Here is a 21,989-nt window from a genome sequence, read left to right on the forward strand (position 1 = left end):
TAAGTGGAGCTGGAAGATGTGACTGAATTGCTGCAATTTCATGATGAAACTTTAATGGATAAAGAATTGCTTCTTATGGATGAGCAAAGAAAGTGGTTTCTTGAGATGGAGTCTAGTCCCGGTGAAGATGCTAGCAGATTGTTGAAATTATAACAAAGGATTTAGAATATTACACACATTTAGTTGATAAAGCAGCAGCAAGATTTGAGAGGATTGGCTCCAATTTTGAAAGAAGTTCTACTGTGGGTAAAATGCTATCAAACAGTATTGCATGCTACAGAGAAACAACGAAAGGAAGAGTCAGTCAATACACCAAACTTCGTTGTTGTCTTATTTTAGGAAATGGCCGTATCCACTCCAGCCTCCAGCAGCCACCAGCCTAATCAGTCAGCAGCCATCAACACTGAAGCAAGACCCTCCACCAGCAAAAAGATTATTAATTGCTAGTCAGATAATGGTTAGCATTTTTCGTTTTACTCTTTATAAATTTTTATTATATAAAAAAATTATAAAATTTTAAATTATGCTTGTAAATGGATGCTATGAGGAAGATGCATGCTTACCTCATTGGTTATTATGAAGCTTCTTAGGCCATTTAATTATTTTTCTGTTATTTGTTACTATATCTTATACTCTAGCCCCTATTTCCTAAACCAGGAAGGACCAAATTTTAGAGCAAAGTTTATTTCCTGCCCACAGTCCAAGAATCTGGGTACTGATCAGCAGATTTCTTTTGGAGAGTAGCACATGATGTACGATGAGGTTGGGCCCCAGGTTGTCTCTGATAGTAGATTAAATCCGTTAAAGTAATCGTACAGAGGGACTTCAGATAAACACAACAGTCTCCTGTGGAGAGAGCTGTATGAACAAGTTATTGAGTTTAGAGAAACTTTTGTTTCATTTTGATTCCAAAACTGGTGCCCAAAAGGCCACAGACCTTATTTATCAAGTGGATATCAAGTGGAATAATTTGAGGCCTAGAAAATTAAAGCAGTTTGCTTTTCCTATGGAGATTTCCAATCTGAAACCCAAATTTGGAAGTAATGAGCAACTTTATGTGTCAGTTGTTATTATAGGCAGCTGAGCTCAGCTCTTTTGGGCCACCATACAGAGCCTATGAGGCATAGAAACAGAAATACTCTCACTGCTAAGAGGTCTGGATTGTATCTGTAACATGATTTCTGCAAGAAACCATGCCAATAAACTTTAGTTCTTGGGGCTCAGGCTTCCCACAGGGTTTGATGTGTCAAACCTGTAATTTTATTTAAATTCCTGCTCCATGGTTTCCCTTGTTGTTGCCGTCACTGGTAAATAACTGTGTATTGTGTAATTCTTTTTTTTTGAATTTTATTTTATTTTTTTATACAGCAGATTCTCCAATTTTATAGACATCAGTGTGTACATGTCAATCCCAATCGCCCAATTCATCACATTACCACCCCCACCCCTGCACCGCTTTCCCCCCTTGGTGTCCATACGTTTGTTCTCTACATCTGTGTCTCAGTTTCTGCCCTGCACACCGGTTCATCTGTACCATTTTTCTAGGTTCCACATATATGCGTTAATATACGATATTTGTTTTTCTCTTTCTGACTTACTTCACTCTGTGTGACAGTCTCTAGGTTCATCCAGGTCCCTACAAATGACCCAATTTCGTTCCTTTTTATGGCTGAGTAATATTCCACTGTATATATGTACCATATCTTCTTTATCCATTTATCTGTCGATGGGCATTTAGGTTACTTCCATGACCTGGCTATTGTAAATAGTGCTGCAATGAACATTGGGGTGCATGTGTCTTTTTGAATTGCGGTTTTCTCTGGGTATATGCCCAGTAGTGGGATTGCTGGGTCATATGGTAGTTCTATTTGTAGTTTTTTAAGGAACCTCCATACTGTTCTCCATAGTGGCTGTATCAATTTACATTCCCACCAACAGTGCAAGAGGGTTCCCTTTTCTCCACACCCTCTCCAGCATTTGTTGTTTATAGATTTTCTGATGATGCCCATTCTAACTGGTGTGAGGTGATACCTCATTGTAGTTTAGATTTGAGTTTCTCTAATAATTAGTGATATTGAGCATCTTTTCATGTGCTTCTTGGCCATCTGTATGTCTTCTTTGGAGAAATGTCTACTTAGGTCTTCTGCCCATTTTTGGACTGGGTTGTTTGTTATTTTAATATTGAGCTGCATGAGCTGTTTATATATTTTGGAGATTAATCCTTTCTCCATTGATTCGTTGGCAAATATTTTCTCCCATTCAGAGGGTTGTCATTTTGTCTTGTTTGTAGTTTCCTTTGCTTTGCAAAAGCTTTGAAGTTTCATTAGATCCCATTTGTTCATTTTTGGTTTTATTTCCATTACTCTAGGAGGTGGATCAAAAAAGATCTTGCTCTGATTTATGTCAGAGAGTGTTCTTCCTGTGTTTTCCTCTAAGAGTATTTATAGTGTCTGGTCTTACATTTAGGTATCTAATCCATTTTGAGTTTATTTTTGTGTATGGTGTTAGGGAGTGTTCTAATTTCATTCTTTCACATGTAGCTGTCCAGTTTTCCCAGCACCACTTATTGAAGAGACTGTCTTTTCTCCATTGTGTATTCTTGCCTCCTTTGTCATAGATTAGTTGACCATAGGTGCGTGGGTTTATCTCTGGGTTTTCTATCTTGTTCCATAGATCTATGTTTCTGTTTTTGTGCCAGTCTTAATTACTGTAGCTTTGTAGTAGAGTCTGAAGTCAGGGAGCCTGATTCCTCCAGTTCCGTTTTTTTCCCTCACGACTACTTTGGCTATTCGGGGTCTTTTGTGTCTCTGTACAAATTTTAAGATTTTTTGTTTTAGTTCCATAAAAAATGCCATTGGTAATTTGATAGGGATTGCATTGAATCTGTAGATTGCTTTGGGTAGGATAGTCATTTTCACAATGTTGATTCTTCCAATCCAAGAACATGGTATATCTCTCCATCTGTTAGTATCATCTTTAATTTCTTTCATCAGTGTCTTATAGTTTTCTGCATACAGGTTTTTTGTCTGCCTAGGTAGGTTTATTCCTAGGTATTTTCTTCTTTTTGTTGCAATAGTAAATGGGAGTGTTTCCTTAATTTCTCTTTCATATTTTTCATCATTAGTGTATAGGAATGGAAGAGATTTCTGTGCATTAATTTTGTATCCTGCAACTTTACCAAATTCATTGATTAGCTCTAGTAATTTTCTGGTGGCATCTTTAGGATTCTCTATGTATAGTATCATGTCATCTGCAAACAATGACAGTTTTACTTCTTCTTTTCCAATTTGTATTCCTTTTATTTCTTTTTTTTCTCTGATTGCCATGGCTAGGACTTCCAAAACTATGTTGAATGATAGTGGTGAGAGTGGACGTCCTTGTCTTGTTCCTGATCTTAGAGTAAAGGCTTTCAGTTTCTCACCATTGAGAATGATGTTTCCTGTGGGTTTGTCATATATGGCCTTTATTATGTTGAGGTAAGTTCCCTCTATGCCCACTTTCTGGAGAGTTTGTATCATAAATGGGTGTTGAATTTTGTCAAAAACTTTTTCTGCATCTATTGAGATGATCATATGGTTTTTATTCTTCACTTTGTTATTATGGTATATCACATTGATTAATTTGCATATATTGAAGAATTCTTGCATCCCTGGGATAAATCCCACTTGATCATGGTGTACGATCCTTTTAATGTGCTGTTGGATTCTGTTTACTAGTATTTTGTTGAGGATTTTTGCATCTATATTCATGAGTGATATTGGCCTGTAATTTTCTTTTTTTGTAATATCTTTGTCTGGTTTTGGTGTCAGGGTAATGGTGGCCTCATAGAATGAGTTTGGGAGTGTTCCTTCTTCTGTAACTTATTGGAAGAGTTTGAGAAGGACAGGTGTTAGCTCTTCTTAAATGTTTGATAGAATTCACCTGTGAAGCCATCTGGTCCTGGACTTTTGTTTGTTGGAAGATTATTAATGACAGTTTCAATTTCATTACTTGTGATTGGTTTGTTCATATTTTCTATTTCTTCCTGGTTCAGTCTTGGAAGGTTATACCTCTCTAAGAATTTGTCCGTTTCTTCCAGGTTGTCCATTTTATTGGCATAGAGTTGCTTGTAGTAATCTCTTAGGATGCTTTGCATTTCTGTGGTGCCTGTTGTAACTTCTCCTTTTTCATTTCTAATTTTATTGATTTGAGTCCTGTCTCTCGTGTTCTTGATGAGTATGGCTAATGGTTTATCAATTTTGTTTATCTTCTCAAAGAACCAGCTTTTATTAGTTTTATTGATGTTTGCTATTGTTTTCTCTGTTTCTATTTCATTTATTTCTGCTCTGATTTTTATGATTTCTTTCCTTCTGCTAACTTTGGGTTTTGTTTGTTCTTCTTTCTCTAGTTCCCTTAGGTGTAAGGTTAAATTGTTTATTTGAGATATTTGTTGTTTTTTGAGGTAGGCTTGTATTGCTATAAACTTCCCTCTTAGAACTGCTTTTGCTGCATCCCATAGGTTTTGGATTGTCATGTTTTCACTGTCATTTGTCTCTAGGTATTTTTTGATTTCCTCTTTGATTTCTTCTGTTATCTCTTGGTTATTTAGTAATGTATTGTTTAGCCTTCATGTGTTTGTGTTTTTTACATTTTTTTTCCCTGTAATTGATCTCTAATCTCATAGCATTGTTGTCAGAAAAGATGCTTGATAGGATTTCAATTCTGTTAAATTTACTGAGGCTTGATTTGTGACCCAAGATGTGATCTATCCTGGAGAATGTTCCATGTGCACTTGAGAAGAAAGTGTAATCTGCTGGTTTTGGATGGAATGTCCTATAAACATCAGTTAAATCTATCTGGTCTATTGTGTCATTTAAAGCTTGTGTTTCCTTGTTAATTTTCTGTTTGGATGATCTGTCCATTGGTGTAAGTGAGGTGTTAAAGTCCCCCACCATTATTGTGTTACTGTCAATTTCCTCTTTTATAGCTGTTAGCAGTTGCCTTATGTATTGAGGTGCTCCTATGTTGGGTGCATATATATTTATAATTGTTATATCTTCTTTTTGGATTGATCTCTCGATCATTATGTAGTATCCTTCCTTGTCTCTTGTGACATTCTTTATTTTAAAGTCTATTTTATCTGCTATGAGAATTTCTACTCCAGCTTTCTTTTGATTTCCATTTGCATGAAGTATCTTTTTCCATCCCCTCATTTTCAGTCTGTATATGTCCCTAGGTCTGAAGTGGGTCTCTTGTAGGCAGCATATATATGGGTCTTGTTTTTGTATCCATTCAGCAAGCCTGTGTCTTTTGGTTGGAGCATTTAATCCATTCACATTTAAGGTACTTATCGATATGTATGTTCCTATTACCATTTTCTTAATTGTTTGGGGTTAGTTTTTGTAGGTCCTTTTCTTCTCTTGTGTTTCCCACTTAGAGAAGTTCCTTTAGCATTTGTTGTGGAGCTGGTTTGGTGGTGCTGAATTCTCTTAGCTTTTGCTTGCCTGTAAAGCTTTGATTTCTCCATCGAATCTGAATGAGATCCTTGCCTGGTAGAGCAATCTCGGTTGTAGGTTCTTCCCTTTCATCACTTTAAGTATATCATGCCACTGCCTTCTGGCTTGTAGAGTTTCTGCTGAGAAATCAGCTGTTAACCTTATGGGAGTTCCCTTGTATGTTATTTGTCGTTTTTCCCTTGCTGCTTTCAGTAATTTTTCTTTGTCTTTAATTTTTGCCAATTTGATTACTATGTGTCTCGGAGTGTTTCTCCTTGCGTTTTCCTGTATGGGACTCTCTGTGTTTCCTGGACTTGGGTGGCTATTTCCTTTTCCATGTCAGGCAAGTTTTTGACTATAATCTCTTCAAATATTTCTCAGGTCCTTTCTCTCTCTCTTCTTCTGGGACCCCTAAAATGCGAATGTTGTTGTGTTTAAGAGGTCTCTTAGGCTGTCTTCATTTCTTTGCATTCTTTTTCTTTATTCTGTTCTGCAGCAGTGAATTCCACAATTCTGTCTTCCAGGTCAGTTATCCTTTCTTCTGCCTCAGTTATTCTGCTATTGATTCCTTCTAGTGTAGTTTTCATTTCAGTTATTGTATTGTTCATCTCTGTTTGTTTGTTCTTTAATGCTTCTAGGTCTTTGTTAAACATTTCTTGCATCTTCTCGATCTTTGCCTCCATTCATTTTCTGAGGTCCTGGATCATCTTCACTGTCATTATTCTGAATTCTTTTTCTGGAAGGTTGCCTGTCTCCACTTCATTTAGTTGTTTTTCTGGGGTTTTATCTTGTTCCTTCATCTGGTACATAGCCCTCTGCCTTTTCATCTTGTCTATCTTTCTGTGAATGTGGTTTTTGTTCCACAGGCTGCAGGATTGTAGTTTTTCTTGCTTCTGCTGTCTGCCCTCCTGTGGATGAGGCTATCTAAGAGGATTGTGCAAGTTTTTTGATGGGAGGGACCGGTGGCGGGTAGAGCTGGGTGTTGCTCTGGTGGGCAGAGCTCAGTAAAATTTTAGTCCACTTGTCTGCTGATGGGTGGGGCTGGGTTCCCTCCCTGTTGGTTGTTTGGCCTGAGGCCACCCAACACTGGAGCCTACCCGGGCTCTTTGATGGGGCTAATGGCGAACTCTGGGAGGGCTCATGCCAAGGAGTACTTCCCAGAACTTCTGCCGCCAGTGTCCTTGTCTTCACGGTGAGACACAGCCACCCCCGCCTCTGCAGGAGAGCCTCCAACACTAACAGGTAGGTCTGGTTCAGTCTCCCCTGGGGTCACTGCTCCTTCCCCTGGGTCCCGATGCGCACACTACTTTGTGTGTGCCCTCCAAGAGTGGAGTCTGTGTTTACCTCAGTCCTGTCGAACTCCTGCAGTCAAATCCCACTAGCCTTCAAAGTCTGATTCTCTAGGAATTCCTCCTCCTGTTGCCAGACCCCCAGGTTGGGAAGCCTGACGTGGAGCTCAGAACCTTCACTCCCGTGGGTGGACTTATGTGGTATAAGTGTTCTCCAGTTTCTGAGTCACCCACCCAGAAGTTATGGGATTTGATTTTATTGTGATTGCACCCCTCCTACTGTCTCATTTTGGCTTCTCCTTTGTCTTTGGATGTGGGGTATCTTTTTTGATGAGTTCCAGTGCCTTCCTGTCAATTGTTCATCAGTTAGTTGTCAGTGTGTGTTGTATAATTCTTAAAGTGATTTACAAATATGTACTATTCTGAGGTCAAAAGAAAGCCTGGAACTCTCTTAAGGTAAAACATTTACCTACTAAAGAGTTGTGCACAGTGTGTATTCTTTGGGATGCATTCTCTAATCCTTATGAGATCCTTGATTCTGAGTTTCGTGCTCTACCCATATATGGCAAATTGGATAGGTGGTGAATACCTTAGATAAGGTATTTCTGGGAATAAGTTGACTTCTCTGTTAAGTTTTAGACTGGGTTCATCAACTTAGATATGAAACCTCACCATTGTATATCAAGCCATTTTTAAGACCAAAAATGCATGTGGTACAATTTAGATGATTAGAGATAAAGTATGTTGTCAGCCAAATGATTGTTGTTGTCATTGTCTGCATGGTAGGGAAAGTGGTATTACTGGGTTCACTTTATTTTAGTCAAACTGGAAATGTAAAGCATAATAAAAATAAGTTCATTTGGTATCAAAATAAACTACCAAGTCAGAAGAGAGTTCTCAGCTTGTTTGTAGGCTGGAGACATACATTTAATGGTATTGTGATTTATAATGGAAAATGGGTTCATTTGTTGGAAAAGATGTTGAAATGGGACCAAGCCCACAGGATGCCATTTTAAGAGCTAGAGACAGTATTTTCTCTCCAAATGGGCGAAAAAATCTAGTCTTTTGATATGACTCATAGAAATAACTTATTTTTAGAACACATTTAAGTTTTGGTTTTCTCCAAGTTTACAGCATATGGATTTGTCAGTCATGTAGATGTGCTTCCGGATGACATGGAAGAAATTTGGTAACAGGATGAAGAATGCTGTAGGTTTATGGCTGTCTACTTAAACATACTTTGACAGGTAGTTAATGTAGGATCTGCCTTCAGATCGTTTGTGCTTTTATGGTGTTTTTGTTTCTCCATTTTGTTAAAGTGTAAGATCCTGGGAGAGTGTAATAAGTAGACATCAGCTTTGTTTGTTAACGTTTCCCAAAAAAAAAGGAAGATCAGGTTTTGTTCCCATTCACCTGAAAACTTTATCTGTTAAGGACAGATTGTAAATGTTAGACTTTGCAGGCTACATACGATTTCTGTTGTTTACTCTCTTTTTTTTTTTTTTTTATAACCCTTTAAAAGTGTAGAAGTCGGGCTTCCCTGGTGGCGCAGTGGTTGAGGGTCCGCCTGCCAGTGCAGGGGACACGGGTTCGTACCCCGGTCCAGGAAGGTCCCACATGCCGCGGAGCAGCTAGGCCTGTGAGCCATGGCCGCTGAGCCTGCGCATCCGGAGCCTGTGCTCCGCAATGAGAGAGGCCACAACAGTGAGAGGCCTGCGTACCGCAAAAAAAAAAAAAAAAAAAGCGTAGAAGCCATTCTTAGCTCTTAGGCCATAAAAACAGGCGTCAGGCCAGATTTGGCCTGTGGGCCATAGTTTGCTGATTCCTAGACTAGAGATCAAAGTACAGACCCCAGTCTTAGAGCATGTGAATTCTGTTTGTAATGCCTGGGTTTTTTGGGGTTTTTTTAGTTTTTGTTTTCATGTTTATTTTGGTCATATACGAAACACTGAACCACAGCCAAATCTTACCCTGAGGAAACTCTTCCCAGTAATGAAGAAAAAAGATTTGTGCACCTAAAAGTGTAATCATGTAAAATTTAAGAAACAGTACAGCCATAGAAGGTATAAGATGCCAAGTAAAAACACAAAAACCTGTTCAACATCACTAGCCATTGGTATGGTACAAATTAGAACCAGAATGAGATGCTACTACATACCTATTAGAATGGCTAAAATAAGAAATACTGATAATATCAAATGCTGGCAAGGATGTGGAGAGATTGGATCTCTTCTGCATTGGTATTGGGCATGGAAAATAATATAGCCACTCCTGAATTCAGCCTGGTATTTTGTTAAAAAGAAAGTACCATATGACCCAACAATTACATTCCTGGGCATTTATCTTGGAGAAATGAAACTTAGTGTTCACATAAAAACCTGTACATAAGTATTCATAGCTTTATTTATAATAGCCAAAAAATGGAAATGACTAAAATATACTTCTGCCAGTAAATGGTTACACAAACTGTGGTATGTCCATACGGTGGAGTAGTATTCAACAGTGAAAAAGAACAGTCTATTAATGCCCACAACTTGGATAGAAGTTAGGGGCATTATGCTGAGTGAAAATAGCCAGTCTCAAAATATTGCATACTGTATGATTACATTTATCTAATGTTCTTGAAGTGACATTATTATGGATATGGAGAACAGACAAGTTGTTGCAAAAAGTTAAGAAAGGAGAGGGAAGATAAAACTATAAAGAGATACCACATAGAACTTTCTTTGTGATGATAAAACAATTCTGTATCTTGATTATAATGATGGTTATGTGAATCTATACATGTGATAAAATCTCATAAAAGTACACACAAAAACGTGTAAAAGAGTGAGTGCATGTAAAAAATGGTGAAGCCTGAGTAAGCTCTGTAGTCTAATTAATTGTATGCCAAACAATTACCTATTTTTGATAATGCACGATGGTTATTATAAGATGTCAACATTGGAGAAACTGGGTAATGGGTGCACAGGACCTCTTTGTACTATTTTTACAACTTCTTTTGAGTCTTTAATTATTTCCTAACAAGAAATTACAGAGAGCATGATGTAGGGAGGGGAAAAAAGATGGGAAGAGGGAGAAAGAGAGAAAGATAGAAACAGTGAGGGCTTCTAGGCTAGAAGTAGAATAAAAAGGACTGAATTACCCTTCTACTTAAACCAACAACAACAAAAATTTTTAAATAGACAAAATACATGAAAAAACAGTTTCTAAGATACTGTACATCAGGCAATGAAAGAAAGTGATCACTAAGAGCTGGGAAGCAAGCAAAATGAGTCCCTGCTTACTCCCTCAAGAGAGTCTTCAGGCTGTAGTACATGGAGAAGGGACTAATGTAGAGCCCAGCGGACTCCTTGAATTGAGGAAACCATAAGGAGAGTCCACAGAGATTGATAGCTAGAGTTTATAAAGTACCAGAAGGAATAGAACCTAATGCTCACACAAGTCCAGGAAAAACGCCTATCCCACCTGCCAGACTGGAAAATACCATAACTCATGGAGCACTGGGTAGAGCACTTAGTAGTTGGAAAGAGCCCTAGACTGCGCATTCCTCCAGAACTGCCTGACAAATCATAAAACAAGAGATGAAAAGTTGAAATTGTTTCCAAGTACTTTAACTGCACAAAGCTTGAGATTTATAGAAATACAAAAATGCCTGGAACCCAACAAAATAAAATTCACCATGTCTGGCATCCAATCAAAGATTATCAGACATGCAAATAGGCAAGAAATCATGACCCAAGATGAAGTGAATATCAATCGAAACCTATACAGAAAAGACACAGATGTTAGAATTAGCAGAGAAGAAAAATAAAATAGTTATTATAACTGAATTCCACATGTTGGGATAAAGTTAAGTAAGACATGGAAGATATAAAAAAGACCAAAATTGAATTTCTAGAAATGAAAACTACAATATCTGAGACAAAAAATACAGAGGATGTGATTAGACATAAAAGGATATTTCTTGGGCAAAACTGATTAATTGCATACTTGCTCAAAACCTAGTGTACTGTTGACTTTTTCATTATTCCAAATAATTGAGAGAAAATATAATGATGGGCAGCATTATAACTAGCTCAAAAATATTTGCTTGTAAAAATTTGTTGCTAAGATGTCCTGGGTTGCACTTTTGTCAAGGGAAGAACAGATAAAAAATGTTGACATTAAAATATTTGGTTTTACGGGATTGTGTGTGGTGTTAGAGCTTTTGTTTGTGAAAAACGTGCATTAAAACTAAGACTTCAGGGGCTTCCCTGGTGGCGCAGTGGTTGGGAGTCTGCCTGCCGATGCAGGAGACACAGGTTCGTGTCCCAGTCCGGGAGGATCCCATGTGCCGCGGAGCGGCTGTGCCCGTGAGCCATGGCCGCTGGACCTGCACATCCAGAGCCTGTGCTCCGCAACGGGAGAGGCCACAGCAGTGAGAGGCCGGCATACCACACACAAAAAAAATAAAAATAAATAAATAAATAAGATTTCAGAGTAGTTATTTAAATCCTTTTTCAAAAGTGTAGAATTTATTTTCCTAGCCAGCTGGTAAGCTTTTTGAGGGCATTACCGTGTCTTTTTACATGTTTTGAACCTCCCTAAAATACTTAGCATGATGCTTCCCATAGTGGGTGGTCAGTAGTGTTTATAATGTAAAAGAGGGAATCCTCCAGCTGTGATGCACTGAAATTTAACCTGTTCCTAATAAGACAGCACCAGAATTATCCCTCAGAATGTAAGTAAACAAAGTCTGTTACAAGGTTTGGAGTGGGGAGTGGTGGGGTGGGGGGCAGGAAGAAGCTCACCTTAGCCAAGAGGCTTATTTTTAAACAAGGCTATTTTTAAACAAGGAACAGAAATTCTGCCAATTACTCCTTAGAGCCCTATCTTTGTCCATGGCTAGAGCTGATTAGATCAGGTGCATTTTGGGTTAAATAATGAGTAATGCTTATCAACCAGGTATTTGGAAATCACTCAGTCAGTCAAACTTGGATATTTATATACTTGAGTAGATTTGGACATGGCAGATTTTGAGAGCAAATGCTAGAGTTTAAAAACATGTCCTGAGAAGAAACTTTTCTCTCACTTAAAGGAAGCCAAGCCACAGGGGGATAGGTTAGTCATTTCCCATTTCTTGGTCAAAAAAATATTGTCTGATTTTCATTGGTAAAGGGGATTAAATAAGGAACAAGGTTTCTGCAGCCCCAAGTTCCAATCTCTGTTACAAGATTTTTGTAGGAAGGAATTTATAAACTTTACAAATAAGAATTAGAATCTCCACAGATTCAACCCAAAGTACAGAGCTTTCAGTAAATTTCTTATTCGCAAGATAAAGCTATTTTCCAGCAACTTAAATGGAACTTTACAAACTGTCTTGCTTGTGAGTATTGTCCCTAAGCTAAAATCACTTGTGTGTTCATTTTGTTAGTAACAATAGTACTGTGCATTGTCTCCTCTGCTGCAGAAGGAAATGGGTAGGTTTGGCTTCTCCTTCCGTAAGCAAGAAACTCATGATTGAGGAGGTAAAAGATCTTAGATATTTGGGAAACCCTTACTATTGTTGATGCTTTACTATTGCTATTAAAATGTGTAAAAAATAATAGAACAACCAATATTCAGGATTACCAGTTCTTTCCTCTACGTTTATTTGAATTACTAGAAAAAGAAGTTCTGTACTATACAAAAACTATTGGTTGTAGATACCTTGAAATCCTGACCTGCTAAATGTGGTAAGGCACAAAAAGATGAACAGATTAAAATTGATAAAGTTGAACCCCTTAATGATGAAGATTGGGGGAAAAGAGAAGCTTCTAATACAGGGATTACTAGTTGGAATGAGAGAGATTTTAAGCAGTTTACTGAGAAGTGGGTTGTGATGATACTGAAAATACAGCAAGAGAAGTGGAAGGAAAAAGAAACTTTAGAGGAAGTCATTGAATATGCTGCTGTCTTTTGGGAAGGATCCAGTGAAGATGTAGATAGATAAGATTATGGCTCAGATTAAAGGGGAGAGACAAGAATTCACAGGAGAATTTGTATCACACAAAAGCACGTGACACAAAGATTGAATGGTACAAAGCACCTTTTCAGCAGCTGGGAACATCATATGATACTAACAAAGGAGAAAACTGTCCTAGAGAAGAGAGTTGTTTCCTGATTTGTGTGCTTGGATTCAACAAAGAAAATGTATATGATGAATTGAGCCAGTGTATTCACAACATTCATCAGTTCAGATTTGACTGGTCTCTTAAGTTCAGAATTGCAGTGGATCTCCAGAGGAGGTGTAGCATCTTAACTACCTTGATTGAAAGAAAAAACAGAACTAGAAGACTAGAGATGGGAAACAAACCAGGTGAGCTCAATGATTGCCATAGCCTATTACCTTGAGAGTGTTTCCAGGCTGCAGGGCAGGGATGGGTATCGTAGGCAGAGCCCAACAGACTCACCACGTGGAGGAGACCAGGGCTGCTAGAGTTAACAAGAGAAAGTTCCAGAGCAAACAGAGGTACACAGGGTGCCCATGACTGTTCAGCAAAGTACGGATCAGCATCTGTGTGAGGAAACCACCTGATACATGCTACAATATGAATGAACCTCATAATAATTATGCTGAAATAACCTAGATATTTTTTAAAAGACTACGTATTGTATATTTTATATGACTCCATTTATTAAAATCTTAGAAAATGCAACTAATCCAAAGTGACACAAAGTAGATTAGTAATTATTGAAGGATTGGTGGGGGTCGGGGGGGGTTGTAGAGGTGATAGGCCGGGTGGGGCATGAGGGAAAGATTACAAAGGGGCACAGGGAAACTTAGGAGTGATGGATATGTTCATTATCTTGATTGAGGAGATGGTTTTGCAGACTTTTACATATGTAAAAACTTATTACATTACATACTTTAAATACATGTATTATTTTGTCAATTGCACTTCAATAAAGCTCTTTTTAAAATGTGCATCCAAAAAAAATACAAACAAAAAACAGAGTAGTTTCCCTTTCAGAGTTGTTCTGAGGAAAAGAAAGGAGAGAACAAGCCCAAGTAACCTATTTGCAACTCTCTTCCAACTCAGGTTGTCTTTACTAAGATTTTTGCAGTTCAAAAGTGTTTTTCAGTTTTAGAGATGTAGTGTTAAGATCTATGTAGTCAAATATTGCTCTTGTCAATCAAGATATAACTTTATGCAATTTTGTGTTTCAGGCCTCCTGAATCAAGCAAGCAAACATGAAAAATGGATTAAGGCTGATGCTCCAAAAGGCACTGTAAGCTTTAGAAGCCAAAGCTGGTTTCAGTCCCTGAAACTGCAGGACTAAGAATGGTTTGAGTTATGTTTCTAAATTTTAACAACGATTAGTAGATCTGTGACTACAAAAACTCAAATACCACTGTTCATATAAATGTTGAAAACAATAAATTGGGATGTCTTGGGGCAGCCTTTTCAAAATTTGTACTTAGCTATTAGTTTTCTTCTGTAACAAATTACCACAAACTTATTGACTTAAAATAATACCTGTTTGCCCTGGGATCTCCTGGACCCTGACTCCACCCAGCAGTAACCCAGCACTAGCCCCAGGGCCTCCCAGGGTTCTGCCATCAACCATCAACCAGTGGACAGCAGCATCTGCACAAGGCAGGACCTGGCAACCAAGCAGACCAGGGGCCAACCTAGCCTATCAGACCACGTACATAGTCAGCCTGCCAAAACAGAAAGACCCACACAACCCTCATAGGAGGAACCCCTAGAGCATATAACTGTTGAGAGGAGAGTGCACTGCTGGAACACAAAAGGTCACTTCTTCAAGGTTGGGAAACGTAACCAACCTACCAGGTACATAAAAATAAAAACAACTAGTTAGGCAAAATGAGGCAACAGAGGAACATATTCCAAACAAAGGATTAAGTTAAAACACCAGAAAAAGAACTAAGTGAAGTGAAGATATGCAATCTAACCAAGAAAGAGTTCAGGAGTGTGATTGTACAGATGATCAAAGAACTCGGGAAACAAATGGATGCACAGAGTGAGACATTAGAAGTTTTTAACAAAGAGTTAGAAAATAGAAAGAACAACCAAAGAGAGATGAAGAATACAATAACTGAAATGAAAAATACACTAGAGGGAATCAGTAGTAGACTAAATGATACAGGGAAATGGATTAGTGAGCTGGAAGACAGAGTAGTGGAAATCAGTGATGCTGAAGGAAAAAAAAAGAAATGAGGACAGTTTAGGAGACTTCTGGGACATCAAGCTCACTAATATTTGCACTATAGGATTCCCAGAAGGAGAAGAGAAAGAGAAAGGGGCTGAGAACATAATTGAAGACAATAGCTGAAAACTTCCCTAACCTGGGAAGGGGAAACAGACATCTAAGTCCAGGAAGTGCAGTGAGCACCATACAGGATTAACCTAAAGAGGCAGACACCAAGACACATTGTAATTAAAATGGCAAAAATTAAAGACAAAAGAGAATATTAAAAGCAGCAAGGGAAAAGCAACATGTTACATAAAAGGGAATTCCCATAAGGCTATCACCTGACTTTTCAAAAGAAACTCTTCAGGCCAGAGCAGCATGGCATGATATATTTGAAGTGATGAAAGGGAAAAACCAAAACCCAATAATACTCTGCAAGGCTCTCATTCAGATTTGATGAAGAGATAAAAAGCTTTACAGAGAAGCAAAAGCCAAGAGTTCAGCATCACCAAATCGGCTTTAAAGAAATGTTAAAGGAACTTCTGTAAGCAAAAAAGGACACAAGAAACATGAAAATCATGAAAGGAGAAAGCTCATTGGTAAAAGCAAACATATAGTAAAGGTAGGAAATCATTCATGCACAAAGCTAGTAGGAAGGTTGAAAGACAAAAGTAGTAAAATTGTCTATATCCACAATAAGTAGTTAAGGGATACACACACAATTATATGTAAAAAGTGATATCAAAAACAGTAATCATGAGGGTAGGAGAGTACAAATTCTGCGTTGTTAAAATGCATTGGAAATTAAGAGATCAGCAACTTCAAACAATCGTGTATATGTAGATTGCTATATGTAAATCTCATGGTAACCACAAACCAAAAATCTATAAAAGATACACACGCAAAAAAGAAAAAGGAATCCAAACATAACACTAAAGGTAGTCATCAAATCACAAAAGAAGAGAACAAAAGAAGGAACAAAAAAGACATACAAAAACAACCCCAAAACAGTGAACAATATGGCAATAAGAATATACATATCAATAATTACTTTAAGTATAAATGGATTAAATGCTCCAATCAAAAGACATAGAGTGACTGAATGGATTAAAAAACAAGACTCATATATATGCTGCCTACAGGTGACTCACTTCAGATCTAAAGACACACACAGACTGAAAGTGAGAGGATAGAAAAAGGTATTCCATGCAAAGGGAAATCAAAAGAAAGCCAGGGTAGCAATATTTATATCAGATGAAATAGACTTTAAAACAAAGACTGTAAGAAAAGACAAAGAAGGACATTACATAATGATCAAGGGATCAATCCAAAGAGAAGATACAGCAATTATAAATATATATGCACCCAGCATAAGCAAAGCTAAACACACAAAGCAAATATTAACAGACATACGGGGAGCAATGGACAGTAACACAATAGTAGTAGGGAATTTAATACCCCATTTACATCAATGGACAGATCATCCAGACAGAAAATCAATAAGGAAACACAGGCCTTAAATGATACACTAAACAAGATGGAACTTATATAAACATTCCATCAGAAAGCAGCAGAATACACATTCTTTTCAAGTGCACATGGAACATTCTCCAGGATAGATAACATGCTAGGCCAGAAAACAAGCCTTGGTAAATTTAAGAAAATTGAAATCATGTCAAGCATCTTTTCTGACCACAATGCTGTGAGACTAGAAATCAACTACAAGAAAAAAGAAAAACCTGCAAAAAATATAAACATGTGGAGGCTAAACAATATGCTACTAAACAACCAATAGATCACTGGTGAAATCAAAGAAGAGATAAAAGAATACCTGGAGACAAATGAAAACAAAAACACAACAATCTAGAATCTCCGGGATGCAGCAAAAGCAGTTCTCAGAGCACAGTTTATAGCAATACAAGCCTGCCTCAGGAAACAAGAAAAATCTCCAATACACAACCTAACATTACACCTAAAGGAACGAGAAAAAGAAAAACAAACAAAACCCAAAATTAGTCAAAGGAAAGAAATCATAAAGGTCAGAGCAGAAATAAATGAAATAGACTCTTAAAAAAAAAAGAAAAGATCAGAGAAGCTAAGAGCTGGTTCTTTGAAAAAATAAAGAAAATTGATAAACCTTTAGCCAGATTCATGAAGAAAAAAAGAGGATCCAAATTAATAAAATCAGAAATGAAAAAGGGGAAGTTACAACTGATGCCATGGAAATAGAGGATCATAAGAGACTACTAGAAACAACTATGTGTCAATAAAATGGACAATGTTGAAGAAATGGGCAAATCCTAGAAATGTACAGTCTTCCAAGAGTGAACCAGCAAGAAGCAGAAAATATGAACAGACCAATTAGAAATAATGATATTGAATTAGTAATAAAAAAACCCTTCCAACAAACAAAAGTCCATGGCCTGATGGCTTCACAGATGAATTCTGCCAAACATTTAGAGAAGAGTTAACACTTACGCTTATTATACTATTCCAAAAAATTGCAGAGGAAGGAACACTTCCAAACTGATTCTACATGGCCAGCATCACCCTGATACCAAAAGTAGACAAAGATATCTCACACATACACAAATTACAGGCAATTATCACTGATGAACATTGATGTAAAAATCTTCAATAAAACATTAGTAAACCGAATCCAACAATACATCAAAAGGATCATATACCATGATCAAGTGGGATTTATCCTAGGGATGCAAGAATTTTTCAATATCCACAAATCAATCAGTGTGATACGCCACATTAATGAAGAATAAAAACCATATGATCATCCCAATAGATGCAGAAAAAGCTTTTGACAAAATTCAGCATCCATTTGTGATTAAAAACTCCCAGAAAGTGGGCCTAGAGGGAACACACCTCAACATAATAAAGGCCATATATGACAAACCAATGCTAACATCATACTTAGGGGTGAAAAGCTGAAAGCATTTCCTCTAAGATCAGTAACGACAAGGATGCCCATTCTTGCCACTTTTATTCTGCATAGTTTTGGAAGTCCTAGCCACAGCAGTCAGACAAGAAAAAGAAATAAATGGAATCCAAATTGGAAAGGAAGAAGAAAAACTGTACTGTTAGCAGATGACATACTATACATAGAAAATCCTGAAGATACCACCAAAAACTACTAGAGCTCATCACTAAATTTGTGAAGTTGCAGGATACAAAATTAATACACAGAAATCTGTTGTGTCTCTATACACTAACAATGAACTATCAAAAAGAGAAATTAAGAAAACAATCCCATTTACCATCACATCAAAAAGAATAAAATACCTAGGAATAAACCTGCCTAAGTAGGTAAAAGACCTGTACTTGGAAAACTATAAGACACTTACAAAAGAAATTGAAGGCAATCCAAACAGATGGAAAGGTATGCTGTGTTCATGGATTGGAAGAATTGATATTGTAAAATGACCATACTAGCCAAGGCAATCTACAGATTCAATGCAATCTATATCAAAATACCAAGGGCATCTTTTTCACACAACTAAAATAATTATTCCTAAAATTTGTGTGGAAACACAGAAGACCCTGAATAACTAAAAAAATCTTCAGAAAGAAGAACAGAGCTGGAGGAATCATGCTCCCTGTCTTCAGACTATACTGTAAAGCTACAGTTAATCAAAACAGTGTGGAATTGGCACAAAAACAGATATGTAGATCAGTGGAACAGAATAGAGACCCAGTAAATAAACCCACACACTTATAGTCAATTAATCTATGACAAAGGAGGCAGGAATATATTACAGTGAAAAAAAGTCTTTTCAATAAGTGGTGCTGGGAAAACTGGACAGCTACATGTAAAAGACTAGAATTAGAATATTCTCTAAAACCATATGCAAAAACAAACTCAAAATGGATTAAAGATCTAAATGTAATACCAGAAAGCAAAACTTGTAGAAGAAAGCATAGGCGGAACACTCTTTGACATAAATTGTAGCAATATTTTGGGAGATCTGTCTGCTGAAGCAAAGGAAATAAAAGCAAAGATAAACAAATGGAACCTAATTAAATTTAAAAGCTTTAGCACAGCAAAGGAAATCATCGACAAAATAAAAACGCAACCTACTGAATAGGAGAAAATATTTGCAAATGATATGACCCATAGAGGTTTATATCCAAAATATACAACAGCTTTTACAACTCAACATCAAAAAAAAAAAAAAAAGAAAAAAGAAACCTGATTAAAAAATGGGCAGAAGACCCAAATAGATATTTTTCTAAACAAGTCATACAGATGGGCACAGGCACTTGAAAAGATGCTCAACATCATTAATAATCAGAGAAATTCAAACTAAAACCCCAATGAGATATCACCTCACATTTGTCAAAATGGCTATCATTGTAAAAGATCACAAAAAATGTTGGCAAGGATGTGGAGAAAAGGCAAACTTCTTACACTTGGTGAGAATGTAAATTGGTGCAGCCACCATGGAAAACAGTATGGAGGTTTATCAAAAAAACAAAAAATAGGACTAACATGACCCAGCAATTCCACTCCTGGGTATTTATCTGAAAAAAACAAAAATACTAATTTAAAAAGATACATGCACCCCAGTAGTCATAGCGTTATTTATAATGGGTAAAATATGGAAGCAACCTAAGTGTTCATTAACAGATGAATGGATAAAGAAGATGTGGTACGTACAGACACACACACACACACACACACACACACACACACTGGAATACTACTCAGCCATGAAAAAGAATGAAATTTTGCCATTTGCAGCAACATGGATGGACCTGGAGAGTATTATGCTAAGTGAAATAAGTCAGAGAAAGACACTGTATGATATCACTTGTATGTGGAATGTAAAAAATAAAACAAACTAGTGAATATAACAAAAAAGAAGCAGACTCACAGAGAACACACATCAGTGGTTACCAATGGGGAGAGGGAAGTGGGGAGGGGCAGGATAGGGGTAGGGGATTACGAGGTACAAACTACAATATATAAAATAAGCTACAAGGATATATAGTACAACACAGGAGATATAGCCAATATTTTATAATAACTATAAATGGAGCATAACCTTTAAAAATTGTCAATCACTATGTTGTACACCTGAAACTTATATAATATTGTATATCAACTACCTCATTAAAATTTTTTGAAAAATAAAATCAGTTGTAAAGCTGAAAAAACTAATACTAACACCTGTTTATCAGCTCATAGTTCTGTAGGTCGAGCTCAGCATGGTTAGATTCTCTGCTCGGGTTATCCACAAGGCTGGACTTAAGGTATTGTCCAGGCTGAGCTCTCATCTAGATGATCTGAGGAATAGTCTACTTCCAGGCTCATTCGTATTGTTGGCAAAATGCAGTTCCTTGTGACTGTGTGACTGAGATCTCTGTTTCCATGCTGGCTGTCAGTTGGCAATCACTCTAAATTTCTAGAGGCCACCTGCATCTCTTTTATATGGCCTTCTCTTCAGGCCAGCACTAATGCAATCAGTCCTTGTCATGCTGTGAATATCTGAGCTCTTTTTCTGCAGCCACCTTGGGATAACTCTGCTTTTAAAGAGCTCAGAGGATTAGGTCAGGCCTACTCAGGATAATCTTTGTTTTGCCATATAATGTAACAGTCATGGAGTGATATCTCATCACATTCATAGTTTCCACTTATACTCAAGAAGAAGACATTTTACAAAAATATAGGTAATAGGGGGCAGCTATTTTGAAATTCTTTGTACCAGAGCTCTTGTGTAACATGTTTTCTACTTACTATTGTGCTTACTATGACAACAGTATAACTTTAAGCTGTGAATAAAACACATCACAAATATGATGCAGTTGCTACTGATTCTTATTTTTTGTATGTAATTTAAGACATAATGCGTTGCGGGGAGGGGGCATTCAGCTACTTTATAGCCTGGTGTATGAAGACAGATTTTCACTTTTACAATGGCGTACTATATAAAGTTATTTTATGAATTCTCTTTCTTTCAAACTTTACATGTTTATTCCTGGAACATTTAAATTATACAACACTGAATAGACCTATCTACTGAACTGTATTTCTTATGCTTAGGATAAATCAGTTCTTAAGCTCCGATTTTCTAATAAGCCTTTCCAAATATGACTTGTACTAGACTCTTTTTGTTAATATTTTATTTGGAGTTCTGTCTTTAACTTCTTATTTATAAAACAAAAAGTCAGCTTTGCGGGGTGTCTCAAAGTCACTTTTTAGTTCACCCTTCATGAAATCAAAAGTTGTATGAGTTTGGACAACACTTACATGTTAGTATGTTTGATGTGGTTGTGGTGTGTGTGTGTTAAATTATTAAGTAGAGGAAACTGGGAAGCAATGAGGCAATTTTTATAATCTTTTTCACCTTATGCAATTATATAAATACTTTCATGACTAAAAATAAAGTTTATGAAGTTTGTCAAAAACAGCCAGAAAGGTCATGAGCATAAACAGCAGTCAACTGTATTTAAAATTATTAAAGGAATGGTACATCTTTGGATAACATAGTCAAGTCCAAACAGAAAGGAAATGTGACATATTTTACTCTCTTGAACACAGACCTATATATTTCAAATGCTTAAGATCTGAAGACCTAAGTAATATTTTGGATACCTTGAGTACTTTGCACTGAGAACTTAAAGATTTCATAGCCCACTTTTCATGGTCCCCTTTCATAGCCCATTTTTCTAACACCTACCCTTTTTCTTTCATTTCTGTAACTATAAAATGTGTCTCCTCATAATTAACAAATGTGTCTCCTCTTTTTGTTTAAAAGAAGACCTTACTCAAAGAGTTTTTGGAGCAGACTTTGACAGTTAAATACCCTGCCTGGTTTCTAGAGAACATAGCGGGGTATGTTTCTCCTTAACCCTGGTCTTCCCCATGCACGTGTTTTTCCTTTAGAAAGCAGTTGCCTCCTGTATAGGTCTCTCCAGTTTTGTGCTTGTGACAGTTAGGGGTCAGAAGCCAATTTATATGCAGCTGCCAGAATCTCCAAATTTAGTTAAAAATCACCCTCTGGAACAGTCATCTTATGTCTGTTGGGTT

General features: G+C 37.1%; 1 protein-coding gene across 5 annotated transcripts in view; it reads left to right on the forward strand.

Moving 5' to 3' along the window:
• Positions 1–21,989, forward strand: part of FAM185A (family with sequence similarity 185 member A) — a 150,241-nt gene that overhangs the window by 52,017 nt on the left and 76,235 nt on the right. For 3 of the 5 annotated variants that reach the window (XM_030834308.2, XM_030834310.2, XM_030834312.2), the window contains one exon: positions 13,956–20,759. The exons of the other annotated variants lie outside the window; for them this stretch is intronic. In XM_030834308.2, coding sequence (XP_030690168.1) covers positions 13,956–14,068 — 113 coding nt within the window. In that variant the 3' untranslated portion in view covers positions 14,069–20,759. Of the gene's footprint in view, positions 1–13,955; positions 20,760–21,989 lie in introns of those variants that run through there. 5 annotated transcript variants of the gene reach the window in all.

This window comes from Globicephala melas, chromosome 9 (assembly GCF_963455315.2).
Source record: "Globicephala melas chromosome 9, mGloMel1.2, whole genome shotgun sequence".
Lineage (NCBI taxonomy): Eukaryota > Metazoa > Chordata > Mammalia > Artiodactyla > Delphinidae > Globicephala > Globicephala melas.